The following is a 23,876-nucleotide window of genomic DNA, read 5'->3' as shown; positions in this document are numbered from 1 at the left end:
CACAAAATATTCTGAATACAAACAAGAAAAAATAATCCCAAGGGAGTTTATGTAATTGAATTCTGCTTTTTCTGAAAAACTGTTTAAATTATTACTAATCTGGTGACCAGTGAAATTTCCACAGAAAACAGGACCCTTCTGTCAGAACTGGAACAGTTTTCTCCCCTATAAACCTTGACTTTCAAAAAACCAATAAACATTCTGTGGTAATGGAAATAAGGTGTTTTAAGCTCATAGTATGGAAATGTAAATCATCTTTTAAAATGAATGTCTATGCAAATATGTGTTATATTTTTATTATAATATACTTATTGTCTTCACTTTAAAACTTAAGTGTACATGCTTAAGAGAACTGGAAAGAAAACAACAGACCTGACTACTTATTGTTAGCAATCTCTTTTCACCGTCACACACTCTGAGAATTATAACAAGGGCTCCCTTACCTGGTACGGACATGGAATATGATATTCTCTGCAGCGTTCCTGTATCCACGTTGTTTCCCAGATGCCACGGTAAGCTTGCTCGTAAAAGTAACATCCAATTACAACCAAGAGCGGTACAAGGTAAAGAATGCTGAAAACACCAATCCGGATCATGAACTTCACTAACTTATCTTGGTTTTCCTTTTCTAATGGGATCTCAATCCGAACTCTGTTTAGGGATATAATGCCGGCTAAGAGGAGAGAAACCCCAACTACCACATACAGGCAGAGGGGAGCGAGAACAAAATATCTTAACGCATCAACATCGTAGAGGCCGACAAAACACACGCCACTAATATTGTCACCTTCAATTTTATTCATCGCTAAGAGGATGATAGTTAGAGTCCCAGGGATGCCCCAGGCACTGGCATGAAACAGCAATGCTTTCTTCTCGATAGCTTCACTACCCCACTTTGGCACAGCTGCTAAAAACCATGTGATGGTAAGAATTACCCACCATACACTGCCAGCCATAGTGAAAAAATAAAGTACCATAAAAAGCATGGTACAGGCTTTATTGTGAGATCCTTGTGTCACTGTGGAAGCCTTATACTGTGCAGGGCTAGATGCATTGCAGGCTACTCGGTCCTCAAGCAAAAAGCCAATGAAGAAAATTAATGACACCATCATGTAGCAGACCGCATAAAATATGATAGGTCTTTCAGGGTAACGGAATCTCGTGACATCAATCAAAAAGGTTAAAAAAGTAAACAACGTGGCAGAAAGGCAAATGATTGAAATCAGTCCTATGAAATAGCGAGCAAAGGACAGTTCTTCTCTCCTGAAGTACATATTGGGACATGGTGGTGAACAATCTCGCACGTGCAAAAAGGAATAGCCAAGATCAGGATCAATTTTCAACTCTCGGGGACACCAAAAACCATAATCCCTCTGTACTGCAACTGGGGCACCTTCAGTTGGATCTCCAACTAAATTCAAATCCACAAGTCGGGGATATGGCTCATCACAATCCGGAAACCTAAAAAATAAAAGATGATAACCATTTACTTTCATGTAAATCTGTCGGCCATTACTTAACAATTTCAAATTCTAAATTTAGTACCTGTGAACTCAACTATTCCTATCACTTGTGGTAAATAAAAATAAAGAAAATGCGGGGCTGGAAAGATGGCTCAGAAGTTTAGAGCACTGGCTGCACTTTCAGAGGACCCGGGTTCAATTTTCAGCACCCACATGGCAACTCACAACTGTCTGTAACTCTAGTTCTAGAGTTCTGACACCATCACACAGACATACACACAGGCAAAACAACAATGAACATAAAATAAAAATAAATTATATATTTAAAAACATATTCAACAACAACAACAACAACAAAGAAAATGGCATATTGTGGGGAGGCTTCAAGCAGATTTTAAATGACAGTCTTAAATTAAATTTGTTTTACCATTAAAACAGTCAAATCAGCCATCAATGATAAACAACATATATATGGAATATTTATTTAGTACAGTCTTTATGGTTTCCAAATATATGTGTGTGTGTGTGTGTGTGTGTGTCTGTAACTATATTGCATCAAAAGAACAGCAGATAAAAGTTTGAACTTAAGAGCCGGGCGGTGGTGGCGCGCGCCTTTAATCCCAGCACTCGGGAGGCTGAGGCAGGCGGATCTCTGTGAGTTCGAGACCAGCCTGGTCTACAAGAGCTAGTTCCAGGACAGGCTCTAAAGCTGCAGAGAAACCCTGTCTCGAAAAAACAAAAAACAAAAACAAAACAAAAAAAAAAAAGTTTGAACTTAAGATTTAAAAGTCTTCCTTAAATGCATGGTCCAAGGTGTTGTGAACTAGATTAGTAATAAACAACCTCGGGGCTGGAGAGATGGCTCAGAGGTTAAGAGCACTGACTGTTCTTCCAGAGGTCCTGAGTTCAATTCCCAGCAACCACATGGTGGCTCACAGCCATCTTTAATGAGATCTGGTGCCCTCTTCTGGCATGCAAGCATACATGGAAGGAATGTTGTATACATAATAAATAAATAAAATATTTTTTAAAAAAAGTAATAAACAACCTCACAAATGACTTCTAAATCTTGTGTGCACTCTCTAAATATCTTCGGGGGAGGAAATGCTGGGATTAGAACCCAGGGCTTTTATGAATGCTGAGCAAGCACTCTGGATGCCCCTAGCCCAGTCTCTGCTTATGTTACTGGGTAACTAAAGAGCATTTCAGGTCTTTAATGTCACCTAGCTTTTCCCACTATCCTGACAACTTCTCTTCAGCCCACTGAATCCTGTAATTCATTTACTTCCGAACACAGATGTGCATAAAATTAAGGACATTTTAAAAGGAAAATTCTATGTACCGATCACCACAAATCATATTTCAGTCCTCTTAGGACTGCTTTCATTATATCTTGTGTATTATATTTTCATTTTCAATTAACACTATTAAAAAATTTTCCTTCTTGCTGGGCAGTCATGCACACCTTTAATCCCAACATTCCGGAGGCAGAGACAGGTGGATCTTTGTGAGATCTAGGACAGCCAGGGTTACACAGAGAGATCCTGTCTCAAAAAAAAAAAAAATTCTTCCTAGTTTCTTCAACAACCCATTCATCATTTTATAGTGTGTTATTGTTTAATATGCATGGGTCTGTGTATTTCATAGTTTCTCTAGGTGCTGATTTCTAGCTTTAATCATTGTAATCAGATAGAATACAAGCTATTATTTCAATTTACTTATTTTGCTGAGATTTGCTTTGTGAGATTCCAGAGAAAGTACCAAAGAAAGCAAGAACAAATTCTGTGAAGAACCATAACACAAGGGACACATGAGAAGAGGATCCAAGAAAGAAAGAAGACTGACTGGTTTGACAGAGTAGAGTACCACAGCCCAGAAATGATGTTCTAAACACACAGGGACAGGAGGGCAAGCTGATGATGAGGGAAATAAAGGTGAGATATAGGTTTAAGTAAATGCCAGAACCAGAATCTTAACTCTTAAGTTTGTCTCAAATATCTCAATTTCAACGTGTCTACAATTTCTTTTATTTTCTCCTCTGAAAGTTATCTTTGTTCAGCTTTGATAAACTCAGTCCTTATATCCAATTATTATGAACTCAGCTGCTTTCTCTAACTACCTTCAGCTTCATCCCATTATCACTACTTCATCTGGCTCTGCTTTTAACTTATTTTTTAAATGTATTAGCCATGTTCTAACTGATCTTCCTGCATGCATTTTTGCTCAGCATGAATTACTTTCTGCTACCTCTTAGATTTCTTAGATTGCTCAGGCTGAGTTACATGAATATATTTATTTAACAGGCATAAGTTCAACAAATATTGAGTGCCTTCAGTGTGCCAGACTCTTCTAGATGCTAAAGACAAGCAGTGAATAAACAAAGTCCCTGTTCTTATGGGTCTAAACTTCTATCAGCAAAGGTGCTGAGGGGAACAAGAGAAAATTTCTTTACCAGGACAAGTAGCTAGAAATAACAAAAAGAATAATTATGGTTTGACAATTAAATACACAGCATAATTAATTTATAAGAAATCGGTTACAGCAATCCATTTGGAGATCTGATTGAGTACAAAGGAAAAAAATAAAGTGAAATTATCAACAAAAGTATTATTCCAAGTAAGAGGTAACAAAGTTTATACTAAATGATGAAAAACATAAAGAGGCTGGGGAAGAAACCAAGGATGTCCATGAAATTGAGGAGTGAGTCTTATGGTCTGAATGCCCCCAAATCTCATGTGTTGGGACTTAGTCCTCACTGGTAGTATCAGTTACGAAGGCAAGGCCCTCATGGATTTGACTTCAGGGAGAGTTTGCCCTTTTGCTTCCTAGTCCTTCTGTCATTAGAGGACATGGTATATTCCTCTATCAGATACTGCCAGATTACACTCAAAAGTACTTTGAAGGAGAACTGAATAGTCTAATGAAAACCATGGAGTAACCTAAATGATTATCAATAGGAAGACAGCTAAGTACTTCTCAGATATTAACACAATTAACCATAAGGTATTACTTTTAATCAGTAATTAAAAAATGAACCAAAAACACATATGTGCGCATGTGTATGTGTAATATATAAAACCAAGCATGTGCATAATTAATAATTTACCATATTTACCTCACCTTGGGGAGAAAAAAAAGGAATGTGAGCAAGACAAGGACCAACAAAATACACAGTTGTACTACAGAGCCCCCAACCCCACCCTACCTTACTCTAGACAGGGTCTCAATATGTAGCCTAGGCTGGCCTCAAACTCACAATCCTCCTGCTTCAGCTTTTCAAATGCTGGGATTATAAGCATATGCCACCAAGCTCAGCTTGTATCTACAGTGTTTTATTTCTTAAAAGAAAATCTGATACAAGATTAACTCAAAAAAAAAAATCAGTAGCCCTCCTGTACACAGATGACATAAGGGCTGGGGAAGAAATCAGAGAATAACACCCTTCACAATAGCCACAAATAGCTTAAAATATCTTGGAGTACCTCTAACCAAACAAGTAGAAGACTTGTATGACAAGAACTTTAAATCTTTGAAGAAAGAAATTGAAGAAGACACCAGAAAGTGAAAAGATCTCCCATGCTCTTAGGTAGGCAAAATTAACATAGTAAAAATGGCAATCTTACCAAAAGCAATCAATAGATTCAATGCAATGCCCATCAAAATCCCAGAAAAATTCTTCAAAGACATCAAAAGAGCAGTATTCAACTTCATATGGAAAAGCAAAAAACCCAGGATAACCAAAACAATCTTATACAATAAAAGAGCTTCTGGAGGCATCACAATCCCTGACTTTAAACTCTACTACAGAGCTACAGTATTGAAAACAGCCTGGTGTTGGCATAAGAACAGACAGGAGGACCAATGGAACTGAATCAATTCACACATTTTCGAACACCTGATCTTTGATAAAGAAGCAAAAAATATCAAATGGAAAAAAGAAAATATGTTTAACAAGTGGTGCTGGCATAACTGGATATCAACATGTAGAAGAATGAAAATAGACCCATATCTATCACCATGCACAAAACTCAAGTCCAAATGGATTAAAGACCTCAACATAAAGCCAGCCACACTGAACCTTATAGAAGAGAAAATGGGAAGTACACTTGAACGCATTGGCACAGAGAACCACTTCCTAAATAGAACCCCAGCAGCACAGACACTGAGAGAAACAATTAATAAATGGGACCTCCTGAAACTGAAAAGCTTCTGTAAAGCAAAGGACACGGTCAATAAGACAAAACGACAGCCTACAGAATGGGAAAAGATCTTCACTAACCCCATATCAGACAGAAGTCTGATCTCCAAAATATACAAAGAACTCAAGAAATTGGACACTAAAAGATCACATGACCCAATTTAAAAAAATGGAGTACAGACCTAAACAGAGGACTCTCAACAGAAGAATCTAAAATGTCTGAAAGACACTTAAGGAAATGTTCAACATCCTTAGTCATCAGAGAAATGCAAATCAAAACAACTCTGAGATTCAATCTTACACCTGTAAGAATAGCCAAGACCAAAAACACTGATGACAACTTATGCTGAAGAGGTTGTGGGGAAAAGGGAACACTTCTGGTTCCCACTTGCTGGTGGGAATACAAGCTGGTACAGCCCCTTTGGATGTCAGTGTGGCAATTTCTCAGAAAATTAGGAAACCACCTTCCTCAAGACCCAGTAATACCACTTTGCGTATATATCCAAAGACTGCTCAATTGTGCCACAAGGACATGTGCTCAACTATGTTCATAACAGAACCTGGAAACAACCTAAATGCCCCTCGACTGAAGAACGGATAAGGAAAATGTGGTACATTTACACAATGGAGAACTACACAGCAGAAAAAAAAAAAAGCTTGAATTTTGCAGGCAAATTGATGAAGCTAGAAAACATTATTTTGAGTGAGGTAACCCAGACACAGAAAGACAATTATCACATGTACTCACTCATAGGTGGTTTTTAAACATAAAGCAAAGAAAGTCAGCCTACAAACCACAATCCCAGAGAATTTAGACAACAATGAGGACACTAAGAGAGACATACATAGATATAATCTACATGGGAAGTAGAAAGTAGAAAAAGACAAGATCTCCTGAGTAAATTGGGAGCATGGGGACCTTGGGGGAGGGTTGTAGGGAATAGGGGAGAGCCAGGGAGGGGAGCTCAATAAATATCAATAAAAAAAGTAAAAAAAAAATAAAAGAATGCTGGGTGGTGGTGGCGCAGGCCTTTAATCCCAGCACTCAGGAGGCAGAGACAGGCAGATCTTTGTGAGTTCGAGGCCAGCCTGGTCTACAAGAGCTAGTTCCAGGATAGGCTCCAAAGCTACAGAGAAACTCTGTCTCGAAAAACCAAGAATAAATAAATAATAAATAAAAGAAGATCTGAAGACAAACATTACAAAATGCCGAAACAGCAAAAAGGCAGATCATTATGAATACATAAATATTCCCTTATTATTCTGTATCACTGAAATATTTCAGAAAATAAAAGGTATGTTATATAACATACTATATTATTACTATTAATAGTGCTCATTCCTACACCGACTACTAAACATATCTTTAAATCTTCCGTAACAGCTTACAGTCTGTGTGTTAGATGAGATTTGAAAAGCACCCAAAATTTTCTCAACTGGGTGTTAATGTGTGATAAAAAAAAATCAAAGAAACAAAACTGACACAACAGCCTTAGATATCAGCACATCTGTAGCAAAGGCATTTAAGCTGCTATAATGGTAGACATGAGTAATTCTTTTCTTATCTATATTTTCTTTTTGTTTGTTTGTTTTGGTTTTGAGACAGGGTTTCTCTCCATAGTCCTGACTGTCCTGGAACTCATTCTGTAGACCAGGGTGGCCTTAAGATCTACCTGCCTCTGTTTCCCAAGTGCTGGGATTAAAGGTGTACGCCACCACTGCCTGGCTTCTCATTTTTCATGAATGTCATTACTTCTAAAAAAACAGAAAAGTAGGGCTGGCGAGATGGCTCAGAGGTTAAGAGCACTGTGTTCTTCCAGAGGTCCCGAGTTCAATTCCCAGCAACTACATGGTGGCTCACAACCATCTGTAATGAAATCTGGTGCCCTCTTCTGGCCTAAAGGCACACATGCAGACAGAACACTGTAAACTAACTAACTAACTAACTAAATAAATAAATAAATCTTTAAAAAAGCAGAAAAGTATTTTATTTATTTATTTTTTAAAGATTTATTTATATATTTATTATGTATACAACATTCTGCCTCCATGTATGCCCGCACACCAGAAGAGGGCACCAGATCTCATTAAGGATGGTTGTGAGCTACCATGTGGTTGCTGGGAATTGAACTCAGGACCTCTGGAAGAGCAGCCAGTGCTCTTAACCACTGAGCCATCTCTCCAGCCCCAGAAAAGTATTTTAAAGGTAGAAAAAATATCAACCAAATGTCCTGTTTATATAACTCTTAATTCTTTTCAATTTCTTCACAGAAATTCCTTTCTCCTATCATTTTCATTTACTTCTTCCCAATTCTTACGAAAAATAAGACAATGAAACAGTGCTCAACATTTGTATACACATCCATGCATTTACAAAAGCCAACAACTCTACTCTTTAAAACAGATTAAAGAGAAAACACACATCAGCATAAAAAATGACCCATACCTACTGCATTCCATATCTTCAGGCCAAGGAACACCAAACATCTCCATGAGCTTTGAACACTCGCTATAGGCACGCTGACAAAGCCTACGACAGGGAAGTGTGACGCGTCCATATTCCATACAGATAGGGGCATAGAGTGCACAAAGAAATGGCCGAAAATCCCGAGAACAGTCCAAATTCACCATAGGGTGGAATGGCTAGGAAAAAGTTAAAATTGAATAATTAGATAAAGAGCTTTAGATAAGTCAAGTGTTTGTTAATAACCCGAGTTTTTTATTAATCTTTAAAAGATTTCTCAAAGTCATTAATATTTCTAAGATTTTTTTTTAAATAAAATGTCCCCCGAATCACTTCTCAAGAGTCTAGTTTGGTTAAATCCAAGGACTATGACAAAATTGATAAATCCTTGTACATATTTAAGTGTTACAGGTAATATTAATGAAGAAGCAGGCAGAGAATTACTAATAATACAATCCATTTAACATAAGAAAAAGAAAAAACTATATAAAATATGCACTAAAGCTCAAGAATGATTACAGCTTTATTATTTGGTGGTGGGACTGCATGAATTTTAATTTCCATTTATGTATTTCAATTAACACGTATCAAAAAGAGCAAATTAGCAGCAGCAAGGGGATCTGGGAAGGGCAGAAGACAGGTAGTTACACTGCAAAGGATGGAAGTGGGAAAGGCCTATCTTTTTTTTTTTTTTTTTTGGTTTTTTGAGACAAGATTTCTGTGTAGCTTTAGAGCCTGTCCTGGAGCTAGCTCTTGTAGACCAGGCTGGCCTCGAACTCACAGAGATCCGCCTGCCTCTGCCTCCAGTGTTGGGATTGAAGGTGTGTGCCACCACCGCCCAGCAGCCTATCCATAGTTACCACACAGTAAAGAGTGTTCCAAATGAGAGAAGGTCTCTCACCTTTTGCTGATCAATTCTTTTTTTTCTTAACATAAAACCCCCAAACTTCTAAACAATTCTTTTTTAAAAAAGAAAAAAATTATGGTTTATTTAACTTTATTTTATGTGCATTGGTGTGAAGGTGTCAGATACCCTGGAACTAGATCTTCAGACAGTTGTGAGCTACCATGTATGTGGGTGCTTAGAATTGAACCCGGGTCCTCGGGAAGAGCATCTCTCCAGCCCCAACAATTCTTTATACTGAAATCAAATGTTGTAAATAAAGCTAATGCTATAATTTGATTCTAAGTTAATAAAAAGAAAACTGTGGTCCCAAACATACAACTAGGCTAAGATACCTATTGTAACCAAAGAAACAGATTGCCCTCTCTTAGGACTGGAGGGGAGTAGGGAGAAGGGTGGGGTGGGGGAGTGGGAGAGAAGTGGGAGGATAGGAGAAAGTGGGAGTTTTGACTGGTATTATTTATAAGTAATAAAAAAAGAGGAAGAAAAAAATGCCAACTCTTCCCACAAATAATCTCTAAGATTTAATGAAATCTTTTTTTATGTATGAAGTCCTGTGTATGATCCTAGCCCATCAAATATTCACTTACTCACAAACTTAGCATGATTAGTAGACAAAAGCAAGATTTTTCTACATCTTAAGATATAGTGTTTTAAACAAATGGTGCTTCAATTAATGAATATTCATAAGTCAAAAATTAGCCTTGCCCTATACAAAAATTATCTCAAAATTTACCATCGATTTTAATATAAAGCATAAAACATGATTAAAAAGCTAACGGCAAAGTTTGTACACATATTCTCTTATATACAGACAAGTGAGTGCATATCAAAACTGGTAAAGGAGAAACTCTAAGACATTAAGACAGATGCTGGTAGCAGGAACTGAGGTATAGTTGTAGTAGGTCTGATCATGGTTTTGTTCAGAACTGTGGACTTTGTGAGTATGGATTAGAAAGGCAGCTGAATGCTTTTAGTGGGGCTTAATGGGCCATACTAGTAGGAACATGGAAGACAGTGGTGCTGAGGATATGTCTTAGGGTTTCTATTGCTGTGAAGAGATACTATGGCCACAGTAAATCTTATATATGAAAACATTTAATTGGGGCTGGCTTACAGTTTCAGAGATTTAGTCCATTATCATCACAGTGGGACATGGCAGCAAGCAGGCAGACATGGCCCTGGAGAATGCTACATCTTGATCCGATGGTAGCAGAAGTAACTCTGTTCAGTTTGAGCAAAGGAGACCTCAAAGCTCTCCCTAAACTTCCTCCAACAAGGCCACACCTCCTAATAGTGCCACTTCCTGTGGGAACCACTTTCTTTCAAACCACCACAGGGTGATTTGAACTGTGGAGGCCTGGTTCAAGAGACTTCAGAGGAGAAGAATTTTAGCATGTTGCCTAAGATTGTCCTTTGTGATATTTTGGTGAAGAATGTCGCTGCTTTTTGCCCTTTTTCAAAAAGTCTGCCTTCAAAAAGTGAAGAATTTTGGATTAATTGTACTGGCAAGGGAAATCTCAAAACACCCTAGTATAGACTCTGTCATGTCGATACTGGTGTTGACTCTTGTGAAGATTTATATTGAAAAGGAGCAAGCTAGGCAAGAAAAAATACAAAATGTACAACTTGAGGATTAAAGTGGCACACCAGGAAGTGAAATGTAGCTAAGTGTTTCCAAGGAAATAAACAGATTAAAAAATGAAATAAAGGGAGTGGTGACCTCAGGGCAAGACCCTATCCAGCTAAGATTCCAATTTGGGGAAAGGAATTAAAAAACAGTTTAGGTCCAGGCATGGTGGTGCATACCTTTAAACTCAGCACTCAGAAAGCAGGGGCTGGTGGATCTCTGAGTTTTGAGGCCAGCCTGGTCTGCAGAGCAAATTCCAGAACAGCCAAGCTTAGGCAATGAAGTAAATCATCGAAAACAGAAAGCTGATGAAGTTGTAATTGAACAAGCAGCAGAATTTGGCAGCTTAGGTCACGTGGCTCTAGCGTTAGAGTCCAAGGATAGAAGAAGGGGGTTGTGGAATTTCCTCTATGACTAAGAAAAGTTGCTGAGGCCAGGCATGTGGCAGGGGTGTCCCTGAATGGAGGCCTAGAGAGGCTATTGCGTGAAACTGTGAAGTTTAAGCCTGGATTGCCTTGGAGACCCCAAGATACTGGAGATGCCAGAGTTGTGGATACCTGCCAAGGAAAGCTGCTAACAAGGAGTGGAATCAGCCAAAGAGGAAGAAGTGTGTTGTGGTCAACAAAGATAAAAGGAGTTGGAGATCTGAAAAGCATTTTGACATCAGACATGGAGATGCAAGTTTGGAGTTTGCCCAGTTGGTTTTTGATCTTTCTTTGGTCCAGTATTTCCTTCCTTCCTTCCTTCTTTCCTTCCTTCCTTCCTTCCTTCTTTTCCTTTCCTTTTTTTTTTGAGACAAAGTTTCTCTGTTTAAGAGCCCCTAGCTGTCCTGTAACTAGTTCTGTAGATCAAGCTGGCCTTGAACTCACAGAGATCTGCCTGCCTCTGCCTCCTGAGTGCTGGGATTAAAGGCATGCACACCACCACCTGGCTTGGTCCAGTATTTCTTCACTATCCTCCCTTTCCTCTATTTTGGAACAGTAATGTATATCCTGTGCCATTATATGTTAGAGTATGATTTTTTGACCTTATAGGGAATTACAGTTACGAGATTGCATGAATCTCAGAAGAAACTTTGAACTTTTAAACACTATTGAGACTGTAAGACTGGAAACTTTTGAAGTTGAACTAAATGTATTTAGTATTATGTTATGGTTATAAGCCTATGGGGACCAGGAAGTGGAATGTGGTGGTTTGGATAGGTATGGCCCCCACAGAGACTAGCTTGACCTTCAGAAAGTGACACTATTAGTTGTGGCCTTGTTGGAGGAAGTGTGTCACTGTGGGTGGGCTTCACATCCTGTTGCCTGTGGATCAAGATGCAGAACTTAGCTACCTTCCCAGCACTATGTCTGCCTGCATGCTGCCACATTTCCCATCATGACATTAAGGGACGAAACCTCTGAAACTACAAGACTCAACTAAATGTTTTCCTTTATAAGAATTGCTGTGGTCCTTTGGAAATCAGTATGTATGATGGTTTCTCAGAAAATTGGGAATCGCCGGGCGGTGGTGGCGCACGCCTTTAATCCCAGCACTCGGGAGGCAGAGGCAGGCGGATCTCTGTGAGTTCGAGACCAGCCTGGTCTACAAGAGCTAGTTCCAGGACAGGCTCCAAAGCCACAGAGAAACCCTGTCTCGAAAAACAAAAAACAAAAAACAAAAAAAAAAAAAAGAAAATTGGGAATCAATCTACCTCAAGGCCCAGCAATACCATTCTTGGACATATACTCAAAGGATGCACACTTAAACCACAAGAACATTTGCTCAACTATGTTCATAGCAGCATTATTTGTAATAGCCAGAACCTGGAAACAATCTAGATGCTCCTTAACGAAAGAATGGATAAAGAAAATGTGGTACATTTCCATAATGGAGTACTACTCAATGGTTAAAAAACAATGACATCTTGAAAATTACAGGCAAATGGATGGAACTAGAAAATACCATCCTGAGTGAGGTAACCTAAACATAGAAAGACAAACACATATGTCATCATTCATAAGTAGATATGAGACACAAAATAAAGGATAACCAGCCTACAGTTCACAACCCGAGAGAGGCTAGGAAACAAGGCGGACCCTAAGAGAGACAGACTAATATGGATACCCCTGGGAAGGGAAAACAGACAAGCTCTTCTGAGAGGGAGAAAGGAAAGGAGAGGGAGAAAGCAGAGAAAGAGAAAATAGTAATACATTTTTCAGAACTAGCACAAGGTGACAAGTTCTTAGAAATGAAACTCAAAACATTCTTAACGTGTGTATGGCAGGGGGTGTTAAACTGGACTTTACAACAGTAAAGTACTGAGGTGGAGAGATGGCTCAGTCATTAAATGTTAGTGTCACAACAAAAAGACTAATAGAAAATTCCTGTTCTCATAAAGACTCTGCTAAAAAGATGAAAAGACAACTTTCAAACTAGAATACACTATTTGTTTACATTATACCACACAAAAGATTTTATTTTATTTTGTTTTAGGTGGGTTAGGTATTTTGAGACAGGATCTTACCACATAGCCCAGGCTGGTTCAGAACATAATCCCACCTCAGCCTCCAGGTACTAGGATTATAGTTAGAAGGGATTTGTATCTAGTATATATAAATAACTCAGGGGCTAGCAAGAGACCTGAGAACATAAAGGCACTTGCTGAGTAAACCTGGGAACCTGAGTTAGAGTCCCCAGAATCTATCCCACATAAAGAAGAAGAACTGACTCCTAAATATCATTATTTGGTCTTCACAATCATACTGTGGTACACCCCTCCACACACAAATTAATAATAATAAGTAGAAGTTTTACTCAAGACTCCGAAGTAAAATATAAGGGAGCCAGGAGAAGGGAGGAAGGGTTCTAACGGGGGTGTGGTAATAGAATACACGAGTCGTTAAAGTTGAAAGGTGAATACTGGGAGGTGGAAGGACATGGAGAGGGAGTAAAAGAGAAGGTTCAGCAAAAACAATGAAATCTGTTACTTTATAGCTAATGGAAACTTTTTAACAGTGTAAAATATACTCAGAAAATAAGCATAAAGCTTAGTTACTTCAACAAACAAAATGCACATGAAATAGTACTACATATATACTTGCACTGCCAAAGACAAAAATAGTGGTAATACCAAATAGTGGCAAGAACACAGAGAAAAACAGTAAGACTATATCCTACAGGGAGGAATGTAAAATGGGTTTACAACCACTACAATTTCTTAAAACCCAATCACATTCCTGGTCCTTTATCTCAGAGAAATGACAAGTTATGTCCACACAAAAACTTGTCACAAATGTCTACATGACTTTTATTTGTAATAGCAAAGACCTGGAAATTATGTGCATCTTTCAATGTTAACTAGGTATCATAATTTTATAAAACAGTAAGACTAGAGCAGGAAATAGAAAAGGGATAGATGCAATTGCTGTGAACTATTTAGGCAACTTCCTAAACACCTATAATTATTTAAAATCTAAAGGCAAAATTAACAGCACTTGAGAGGCAGAGGCAGGCAGATCTCTACGAGTGTGAGGCCAGACAGGTCTACACAGCAAGGTCCAGGTCAGTTAGGACTACATAGTGTGATACTGTCTTAAAAAACAAACAAACAAACAAACAAACATCTACATTCACATGCTGATGATATATGTATGTACATATATGACAAACATATATGCGTGTGTATGTATGGTAATAAGCAAAATGTAAACCATATAATGGGGTATCTTTGTATATATGTTATCAAAATCTCCACCTGTGAATACCATCATATGTTATAAAAATTTATCTTAATGACTACTTTGTGTTTACAATGAATTACAAATACCTTGAGCTAGTTTTGCTGACATTAGCACAGTACAACAGGCAAAGTACCTTGCATATGTTATTTCAATTTCACAATTCCATATTGTAAACACAGAATGCGAATTTGTCTAAGGTCATACAACTATAAACATGACTCCAAGTTCAGTCAAACCTTGACATTTTTACCCACATCCCTTATACTTAACCAATGTTTCACTTAACCTCTATGCTTTAGTTTCCCCTTTTATAAAATGGTCTTAACACAAACAGAACATAACTAACAATTGTAAATGGAGACTGTACTTTCATTTCTTGGCCACCCAGACCCAAATAATCACACAAAAACTGGATTAATTATAGCACTGGCTGATGGCTCAGGCATATTTCTAGCTAGCTCTTACATCTTAAGTTAACCTATTCCTATTATTTTATATTTTACCACAAGGTTTGTAGTTTGTTACCTCTTGCTTCTTGGGCATCTACATGGCATCTCCCTGAGTCCGCCTTCTTTCCTCCTCTATCTCTGCTTGGATTTCCTGTCTTGCTATATTCTGCCCTGCCATAGGCGAAAGCAGCTTCTTTATTAACCAATGGTAATAAAACATCCACAGCATACAGGGAGTCCCACATCAAATGATACTCATAAATAAGATAGGGAATGATTTCAAGAATAGTAGGTCTATAGCAGACTGATTTGATCCCCTGTTTTCAACTATCAAATGAAGAACTCAGCTGGAATATTTTTTAAATGCCAAACAAAGTAGGTAACATCAAAATTGTGATTCTAGGTGAAAGAAACCAGATATTTAAAAAGTAGATACAGTGTGCCTGGAGCGATGGCTCAGCAGGTAAGAGCACAGCTGCTACTGCAGAGGACAGAGTTCAGTGTCTGTTACCCACAATAGGCAGCTCACAACAGCCCGTAGGTGCAGCACCAGGGTATCTGATAACCACTTCTTGCTTTCATGGGCACTGCACTCATGCACATAAACCTACAATACACACATACACATAACTAAAAATCTAAAAATGTAGATACTGTATGAGCTCATGTCTATAAAACATTAGAATGCACACTAACTCATAAGGACAGAGCACATTTGCCATGGCTGGAAGCATGAGTATAGAGGTGGCCCACAAAGGATCGTAAGGCTTCTGATGTGACAGAAATGGTCTACACTTTGATAATGGTGAGGGTGTCATAGGAGCTGTTAAAACTCACCAAAGGAAACACTTTAAATAAGTACAGTTTGTTATACATAGTACAACTCAATAAAGCTGTTATAAAAACAAAGTATTAATACTTTTAAAATAAGCAAATAAACCTTAACATTTTTAACCTCAGCAAAATATATATTAAATGACATGGCCTGGACACTTAGGTTGAGAACACATCTATAACACAAGGAACAGTATTCACAATCTATGAAATATAGAAAGGAACTTGGCTGACTGAATTCTAAATGATTCTTCCGGAGTGTTTCTCTAAGCAGTGATGTTTTTATTCCCTAAATCAAGGCTGGAGTAAGGAAGTTTACAAACTGGAAAGTACTTTCTAAAACTAGATTCCTAATTTCTACAACAAAGGTGCACTGCATGGACCCTTACATTCTTTGTTTAAATTCAAATCAACCAAGTCTTTGTGCTCCCATTCTTTCTTCTCTCAAATTTCTATTCGTTCCCATAGCAACCTGCTAACTGACAAGCCTTCAAGCATAACAAGAGTTCAAGCTTAGGAAGGGTGTGAAAAGGGGACAGTGTCAAAGGCCAAAATCTGACTCAGGAGAATCAGAATTCCAATCTTTGTCACTGTACAAAGGGCTTGGTAACCATAGAAACTGTGCCATACTGGGTTTGGGAATAGCATGATTAAATTCGCAAAATGTGAACCAATGTGGAACAGCCTTGAAAATTCAAAACTGCTATTCATAGCTACTTTAGATCCAACTGGAATAAGTTATTCCAAACAACTTATAAAAATAATTTTATGTAAGCAGAACTATGAAAGACTATAAAAAACAAAACAATGCAAAGCTAAACAAAACCAAAAATCCAATCTCCCTGTCTGGACAACACTTTCTGATGCTACAAGGTCCAAAACTTTTAATAATTAGTTTTTGTCTCAAAAACAAAAAAAGTCCAGGTTTCTAAAATGTACCATGGTAGTCAACACATTGCTAATGGCTTGGGAAATAATTATGACATACTTAAAATATAATACAAGTCAAATTCTATTCTATTTAATAATCTGATTTAAAGCAAGAATTTTTAGGAACTTCTTTAATGCAATTTTTCATAAGAAAAACAATTCAAAATAACTAAAACATAGTATTTTTGTTCTTAAAATCAGAAATAACTGCAGATAATTCTCTACTGCATGCATATATAGTTGTTTTAATTTAGAAGCTTCTTAATTGTTTGGTTTATCCTAGTCACAGAACTGGTTTATAAAGCCATACCTATCAGGGCTGGGGATATAGGTCAATGTAATAATAAAATAGGTTTTTTCACTACATTGTTGTTTAGAGGAAAAAAACCTCCTTATAAACATGAACCTAATAAAAGATAATAAGTAGATAGGGTGGACAATGAATGCATTTTAGAGATTAAAAACATGAACTCAGCCAAATGGTGGTGGTGCACATCTTTAATCCTAGCACTTGTAAGGCAGAGAGGCAGGTAGATCTCTATGAGTTGGAGGCCAGCCTGATCTACAGAGTTCCAGAACAGCCAAGGCTACACAGAGAAATCCAACCAACAAAACAAAAACATTAACTCAAAAGAAATTTTATTTTGTAAAAGGCCTATCCATAAATGTCAATCAGTGTTGTTACACTGGAGGATATTCAAAATTCCAAAAGCCGTTATTTTTGTTCCTAAAATCAGAAAAACCAGTTTGAAACTGATTGAAATCTTCAAGAGGAACTGGATGGTTCCCTCACAGAATCCAAGTCTGAATCCGCAACAGACAATTTTGGTGCCTTATCCACCCAGGCCCAGTACTGTTTTGTAGCTTAGCTTTGGCACTCTAGTTATACTTTCGCTGTCGCCTGGCAGTGCAGCCCCGTTTGCCACAGGATGACTTGTGAAGGTGGTAGGGGCTTGGAGCCCTAGACAACATGTGCATCTTACTGAAACGCTTTCCAGAGGATGATGCTCCTTTTTTCTGCCAAGGCCAAAGAGGCCAAAAGAGAAATCACTTCTGGTTTTTGATTTTAAATTTAGAAGATTCTTATATTAGTCTCTGTCCTAGTTAGGGTTACTATTGCTGTGATGGAACAGCACAACCCTAGCAAGTTGGAAAGGGTTTATCTGGCTTACATTGTGTATCATTGTTCATCACTGGAGGACGTTGGGACAGGAACCCAAACAGGGCAGGATCCTGAGGCCATAGAGAGGTGCTGTTTACTGGCTTGTTCCTTAAGGCCTGCTCAACCTGGTTTCTTATAGAATCCAGGATCACAGTCCAGGGGCAGCCCCACCCACAAAGGGCTGGGCTCACTCATCAATCACTAATTAAGAAAATGCTCTATAGGCTTGCCTACAGTCTGATCTTATGGAAGCATTTTCTCAATCAAGGTTCCCTCCTCTTTGATGACTATAGCTTCTATCAACTGACATAAAACTAGCCTGCACAGCATCACGTATGTTTTGATCAAGCCACACACCCTCCTGTACATTTTTTAAAACTTAACAATAAATCAAGAACAACAGAATTTAGACAAGCAAAATTAAGCAGAAACAACAAAAGATCCTAGAGAAAAGCTATATTGCATCATATTTTTGCTAATTACATTGTTTATAAAATATAAACACATAATGTTGAAAGCTTCAAATCACTTTGAACAACACAAAAGAAACAGAAAAAGAATATCACACTAGTGTTTACAGGCAGGTGGTAGCCACTGCAGAAGACAGTACCACAGTTCCTTGAAACATTAAATGGATTTGATACAACATTTTTCTAACAGCTTAAGACCCGGTCTGATCTCCAGCACTAGAAAAAAAATTATTTTTTAAACACAGAATTACTGAGTTGAGAGATGGCTATGAGTATGATGTAGTTTCTGCTAAGTTTTCAAGTCTTTCGCTATTACGTGAAATTCACACTCTCCAGCTGTGTCTGATGACTCTGTCAGTGGCATCTCTGTCCTGCCATGACGACTGTGCAGTAAGCAGCTTCCTCAGGGTTCCGTCAAATCTCTGGAGCCTTTTCTTAGAAACTACTTCCCACTTATGGACCCTTCCTAGGCTGTCAGATATTGGAAGAGGCAAACATACTGACAATAAACTATATGGATTATGTGGGCATATTTGAGCAGAAGGCAGAGAAAACCTGCTATGCCGTCATTCTGAATGTTCCACGGACATGCAAAGAATGATACAAGTTCATCTGGGCTATCTTCACTTTCCTAGTGACTCTAGACAATTTAGAAACAGAATCTGGAATAGAATTAAAATCTGTACACCATACATTGTGCAGCAACTTACAAATCTCTCATTTAATCCTAACAAGTCCGTCTAGGTTTTTCATTATTGTTTCTTTGAATAAGAAAACAAGATGTAGGAATGTTAGGTGATCTGTCTAAAGTCTTACACATACTGCATGACAGAGTCAAAAGCTGAACCTAAGTATGAGCATCTTTATGACTTGTTTCTTGCTTCCAAAGAAGTGATGACTTTACAGTGATATAGGGCACTTCTAGTTCAGTCTTCAGCACACAGCAAAGACTATTACAACTGTCACGCCAGCACACAATATCCCCTTTCATATATCCTAGTCTCATGGTCTAGGACAAATCTTTCTCTTTATTAGAAAGACCTTGAAAGGAAGAGCAGAAAATATTTTGTTCAATCTCTATAGCATCACCAAATATTTGGAAAATACATGCCTGATATACTTTGAAATCTATGAATAATGATCTTTCTAGAAATTTACCAGATTGAAACAATGAATGTGTTTTCCTATAAAATGCAGAACTCCAAATGCAGATTCTGAAAGCACTGTCAAACTGATTAAAATACAAGTCGCCCAAATTATATTACATGACCATGTTAATATAAGAATATGAAGCCGGGCGGTGGTGGCGCACGCCTTTAATCCCAGCACTCGGGAGGCAGAGGCAGGCGGATCTCTGTGAGTTCGAGACCAGCCTGGTCTACAAGAGCTAGTTCCAGGACAGGCTCCAAAGCTACAGAGAAACCCTGTCTCGAAAAACCAAAAAAAAAAAAAAAAAAAAAAAAAAAAAAAAAAAAAAGAATATGAATAACCAGGGTATGGGGGTGCATAATTTTAATCCCAGAACTCAGGAGGCAGATGGAGCTCTACTGAGCTTCAGGCCGGCCTGATCTAGACAGCAAATTCCAGGCCAGCCAGGGCTACATAGTGAGACACTGTCTCAAATAAATGAGTAGAAAAACCATCACTTGGAGAGTGTTTGCTAAGTACTAAGCACTCTATAGGCATATTTTAATTTTGTGCTGATGGAGGAGAGTTATCTGTCTATGTTTCTTTCATTGGTTAATTAATAAAGAAAACTGCCTTGGCCCTTTAAGAACAGAAAATTAGGTAGGTGGAGTAGACAGAACAGAATTGTGGGAACAAGGAAGTAGAGTTGGGGAGACGCTTCAGGCAGTCGCCATAGTGAGTCTCCATGCTGCTCCTCTCCGAGATGGACGCAGGTTAAGATCTCTCCTGGTAAGCCACACCTCGTGGTGCTACCCAGATTACTAAATATGGGTTAAAGGAAGATGTGAGAATTAACTAATAAGAGGCTGAAACTATGGGCCAGGCAGTGTTTAAATGAATACAGTTTCCGTGTAATTATTTCGGGTGTAAAGCTAGCCGGCGGCCGGGTGGCGGAAAGCTAGCCGGTTGCTGGGAACTGGGCGGCGGGAACGCAGCCCGCCGCTTCCCACTACATTGTGCTATGAAAGATTATATAATTATTATTAGCCTTCTTTTATTGTAGGTTTTTTTTTTCCAAGCAGGGTCATACACAGCCCAGGGTGGGTGCCACCTTATCCTTTAAAGGAGAACGGTTATGAATTCCTGATCCTCCCTCCTCTATCTTCCAAGGGCTGGGAGGGTAGGCTTGTACCACCACCATACCTGCTGTCAAAGGAACTAGGGTGGCAAAGTTCACACAAGCTGCCACAGTGACACTGCTAGAGCTCTAATGCTGGGTCCAGCTCCAAAGCCCACACCCTCATCAGACTGTTTGCTGTCTCCCCATTTCTATCTAGTAAATATATCTTTGTTCTCAAATCTAAGACCATTACAGACAGACACATTTAAACCTAGGAACAACATAGTTTCTGAGGCAAATATATTAAGAAGTACCTGGAGAATTATCATAAGAAAAATTCAAGTAAGGCAACACATGTTTATGAAATTCTGAACCATCAAGAACAGAATTCACATAACAAAACCTTTCTCACTGCCTGAAAGGTACTCTTAAATTGATGTGTACCTGACATTACCAGGAAATCATCTCGATATTAAACAAAATAAACAAAACACTGTGAACCTAAAGAAAAATTCAGTCTTAAAAAAAATACATTATATTCCATACTCAGCTAATGTGGTGGTTTGAATAGGTATGGCCCCCACAGACTCATCTGTTTGAATGCATGACCTAGAGAGAGTGACACTATTAGGAGTTGTAGCCTTGTTGGAGGTGTGTCACTGTGAGGGCAGGCTTTAAGGTCTCATATGCTCAAGGCATAGCCAGAGTGGGACATAGTCCACTTCTGTTGCCAGCTGATCAAGATGCAGAATTCCCAGCTCCTTCTCCGGTGTCGTGTCTGCCTGCATGCTGCCATGCTTCTCACCATGATGATGATGGACTAAACCTCTGAACTATAAGCCAGTCACAATTAAATGTTTTCCTGTGGTCATGATGTCTCTTCACAGCAATAGAAACCCTAAAACAGCTACTGAAATATATGTAGTATTTTTTACACTCTGCTATTTATGTAGTTATTTATTATTTTAAAAAGAAATATAATCTTTGAAGAGGTATCATCGTATGTTTCAGTGTTTCAAATTTCTTTGTAAAAACATATCTAAAAATAAATTCAAGAGTAGAATTTCTCCAAACACAAATCATTCAATCTATTACAGTATGAGCCAAACCATATAAAATTTCAAACATATAAGATATAATTAAAAACAGCAATCTTTTCCTATTGTTTATATCAGATTAGGTGGATCATCAGGGCACTGTAGATTATTTTCTGGAATGTCAACAGTAGCTCAAGTCTTACCTCCATTGCTAAAGCTGCTGTCTGTTGGTCATAATGGTTCAGAAGATTAGGCATGAAGGTAGTATTATAAGGCAAATCTTGGCACATCCTCAAGGTAATAGGTTCACAAGAAAATAAACTGTGCCCACCTATATGTCCCACAAACACAGTCAAGAGCCAAAGATAAAAGACAACCCAACTCATAGCCATTCTTCCTGGATCTGAATGAGACTCGGATGATCAGATCCACTCAAGATGTGTTTTTACCAGTGTACGCTTGCAGGTCTCAGCTTGAAAGCACCCCTTTGTATCTGTTAGGTTCTTCAAACAGTTAAAAACTCCTTGTACTGTCAGAGGTTTGTTAACCTGGTCTCACAAAAGGCATTTGTTTTTGGTTTCACAATATCGGAAAATGACATCATCTTGTATCTTCTTTTCATTTTATTACATAGGGCACATCTGGCCAGCATATCAAGTTGATCAACCACATTCCCAAATCACAGATTCCATCTTAGGAGGAGAGTGATTTCTTCCTTGTTAAAATATCTGAAAAGTATTGAAAATGGGAAAGTTAATCACTTCTTAAAATACTGCAGATTTGACATTAAAATATTTGATAAGACATCAAACTGATCTAATAAAGAAAATACAGGGGTATTCACAAAGTAACAGTTTTTTCTATCTTATCATATGATATATTCACTAAAAATATTTTCAAATAACACTTAAAGGCTAATTTTATAACCTAAGTTGTATATTTTACACATGTTGGAGAATTCTGTCACAAGATGTAATTGCTCTATTTTGAATATTTTTTCCTTTGCTCCAAACTGTGTTTAAAAGATATTTGTTGTAAACTAGATTGTAGAATTTCAAAGTTATTATGTGTTTTGGTGGCTAGCAGTACATTTCTATATTCACTAACTTGGCAGAAAGTAGCTGTGGAAGGTCTGGGAAGAGATTAAACCTCTTATTAATTCAACACTGTAAACACTGTCAATTAACCCATACTTTTTTCTGAAGATGATTTGAACATCACTTCTCAAACACAGGAATCTTTGAGTAAATTATGAGATAATGTATGCAAAAGAGTAGCATCAAACATTAAGAGTTTGGGGTACTGAATTGCAGTTGACAAGGCTACTCTATCAACCAATACTGGACTAAAGACAGATGGTTCTAAAAGTATCATCAGCCAGTTTTGCCAATGTTGCATTATTTTAGATAGCAAAAAAAACATTAAGATCATATATATTACCCTAGAATCTTAAATACAACAAATGGTCACCACAGATCCTAACTGTGTAGACAAGCCAGAGTAGGGTGAGAAATTATTCCAAGTTTACCACTTCCACTGAGCTACCTAACTCCCCTGAAGAGAGACACATTGCCTAAGGACCATTGCCTAAGGACTACCTCCTAAGGACTACCCATAGTTACACTGTCCTATACATCAGGTCTTGAGAAATGCTATGATAAAACAGAACAATTAAAAGAAAAAGCATGGGGGGCTAGAGAGATGGCTCAGGGGTTAAGAGCACTGATTGTTCTTCCAGAGGTCCTGAGTTCAATTCCCAGCAACCACATGGTGGTTTACAACCGTCTGTAATGAGATCTGTTGCCCTCTTCTGGCATGCAGGCACACATGCAGGCTGAATATTTTTTAAAAAGCATGTTTATATATAATAATCTACTTAAAACTAATTTAATAAGTGGATATAAAGAATAACCAATAGGGCTAAAGAGATGGCTCAGGGCTTAAGAGCACTTGTTGCTCTTGCAGAAGACTTGTTTGGGTCCCAGCACCCACATGGTAGTTCACAACTATCCATAACCCCAGTTCCAGGACACCAGGCATGCACATGACACACAGGCATACATGCAGGCAATCACTCACACACGTAAAATTAAAAAAAATTAAAAAGACTAATAGAAAACATTCCAAAGAACAAAAGAAGTACAAAAGGCCAACAAACATAAGATGTGATATTTAGCTTCACTTAAAAACTGCAAATAAAAAAGACAATCATAATACTTTTGCCAATCAAATGTTCAAAAATAACAATGATGCCAGGTGGTAGTGGTACACGCCTTTAATTCCAGCCACTTGAGAGGCAGAGGCATGTGGATCTCTTTGAATTTGAGGCCGGCCTACAGAGCTAGCTCCATGGCAGCTAGGG

General features: G+C 38.1%; 1 protein-coding gene across 1 annotated transcript in view; it reads right to left on the bottom strand.

Annotated features, from left to right (window-relative positions):
- The window catches only part of Fzd3 (frizzled class receptor 3), a 52,294-nt gene extending 30,241 nt beyond the window's left edge, over positions 1-22,053 (bottom strand). Inside the window, exons 1-3 of the mRNA XM_038310483.1 lie at positions 21,718-22,053; positions 8,108-8,304; positions 444-1,461 (exon numbers count right to left, since the gene is read on the bottom strand). Coding sequence (XP_038166411.1) covers positions 444-1,461; positions 8,108-8,304; positions 21,718-21,906 — 1,404 coding nt within the window. The 5' untranslated portion in view covers positions 21,907-22,053. The remainder of the gene's footprint in view (positions 1-443; positions 1,462-8,107; positions 8,305-21,717) is intronic.
- Between the last annotated feature and the right edge of the window lie 1,823 nt (positions 22,054-23,876).

This window comes from Arvicola amphibius, chromosome 13 (assembly GCF_903992535.2).
Source record: "Arvicola amphibius chromosome 13, mArvAmp1.2, whole genome shotgun sequence".
Classification (NCBI taxonomy): Eukaryota; Metazoa; Chordata; class Mammalia; order Rodentia; family Cricetidae; genus Arvicola; species Arvicola amphibius.
This window is presented reverse-complemented; position numbering and strand designations above follow the sequence as displayed.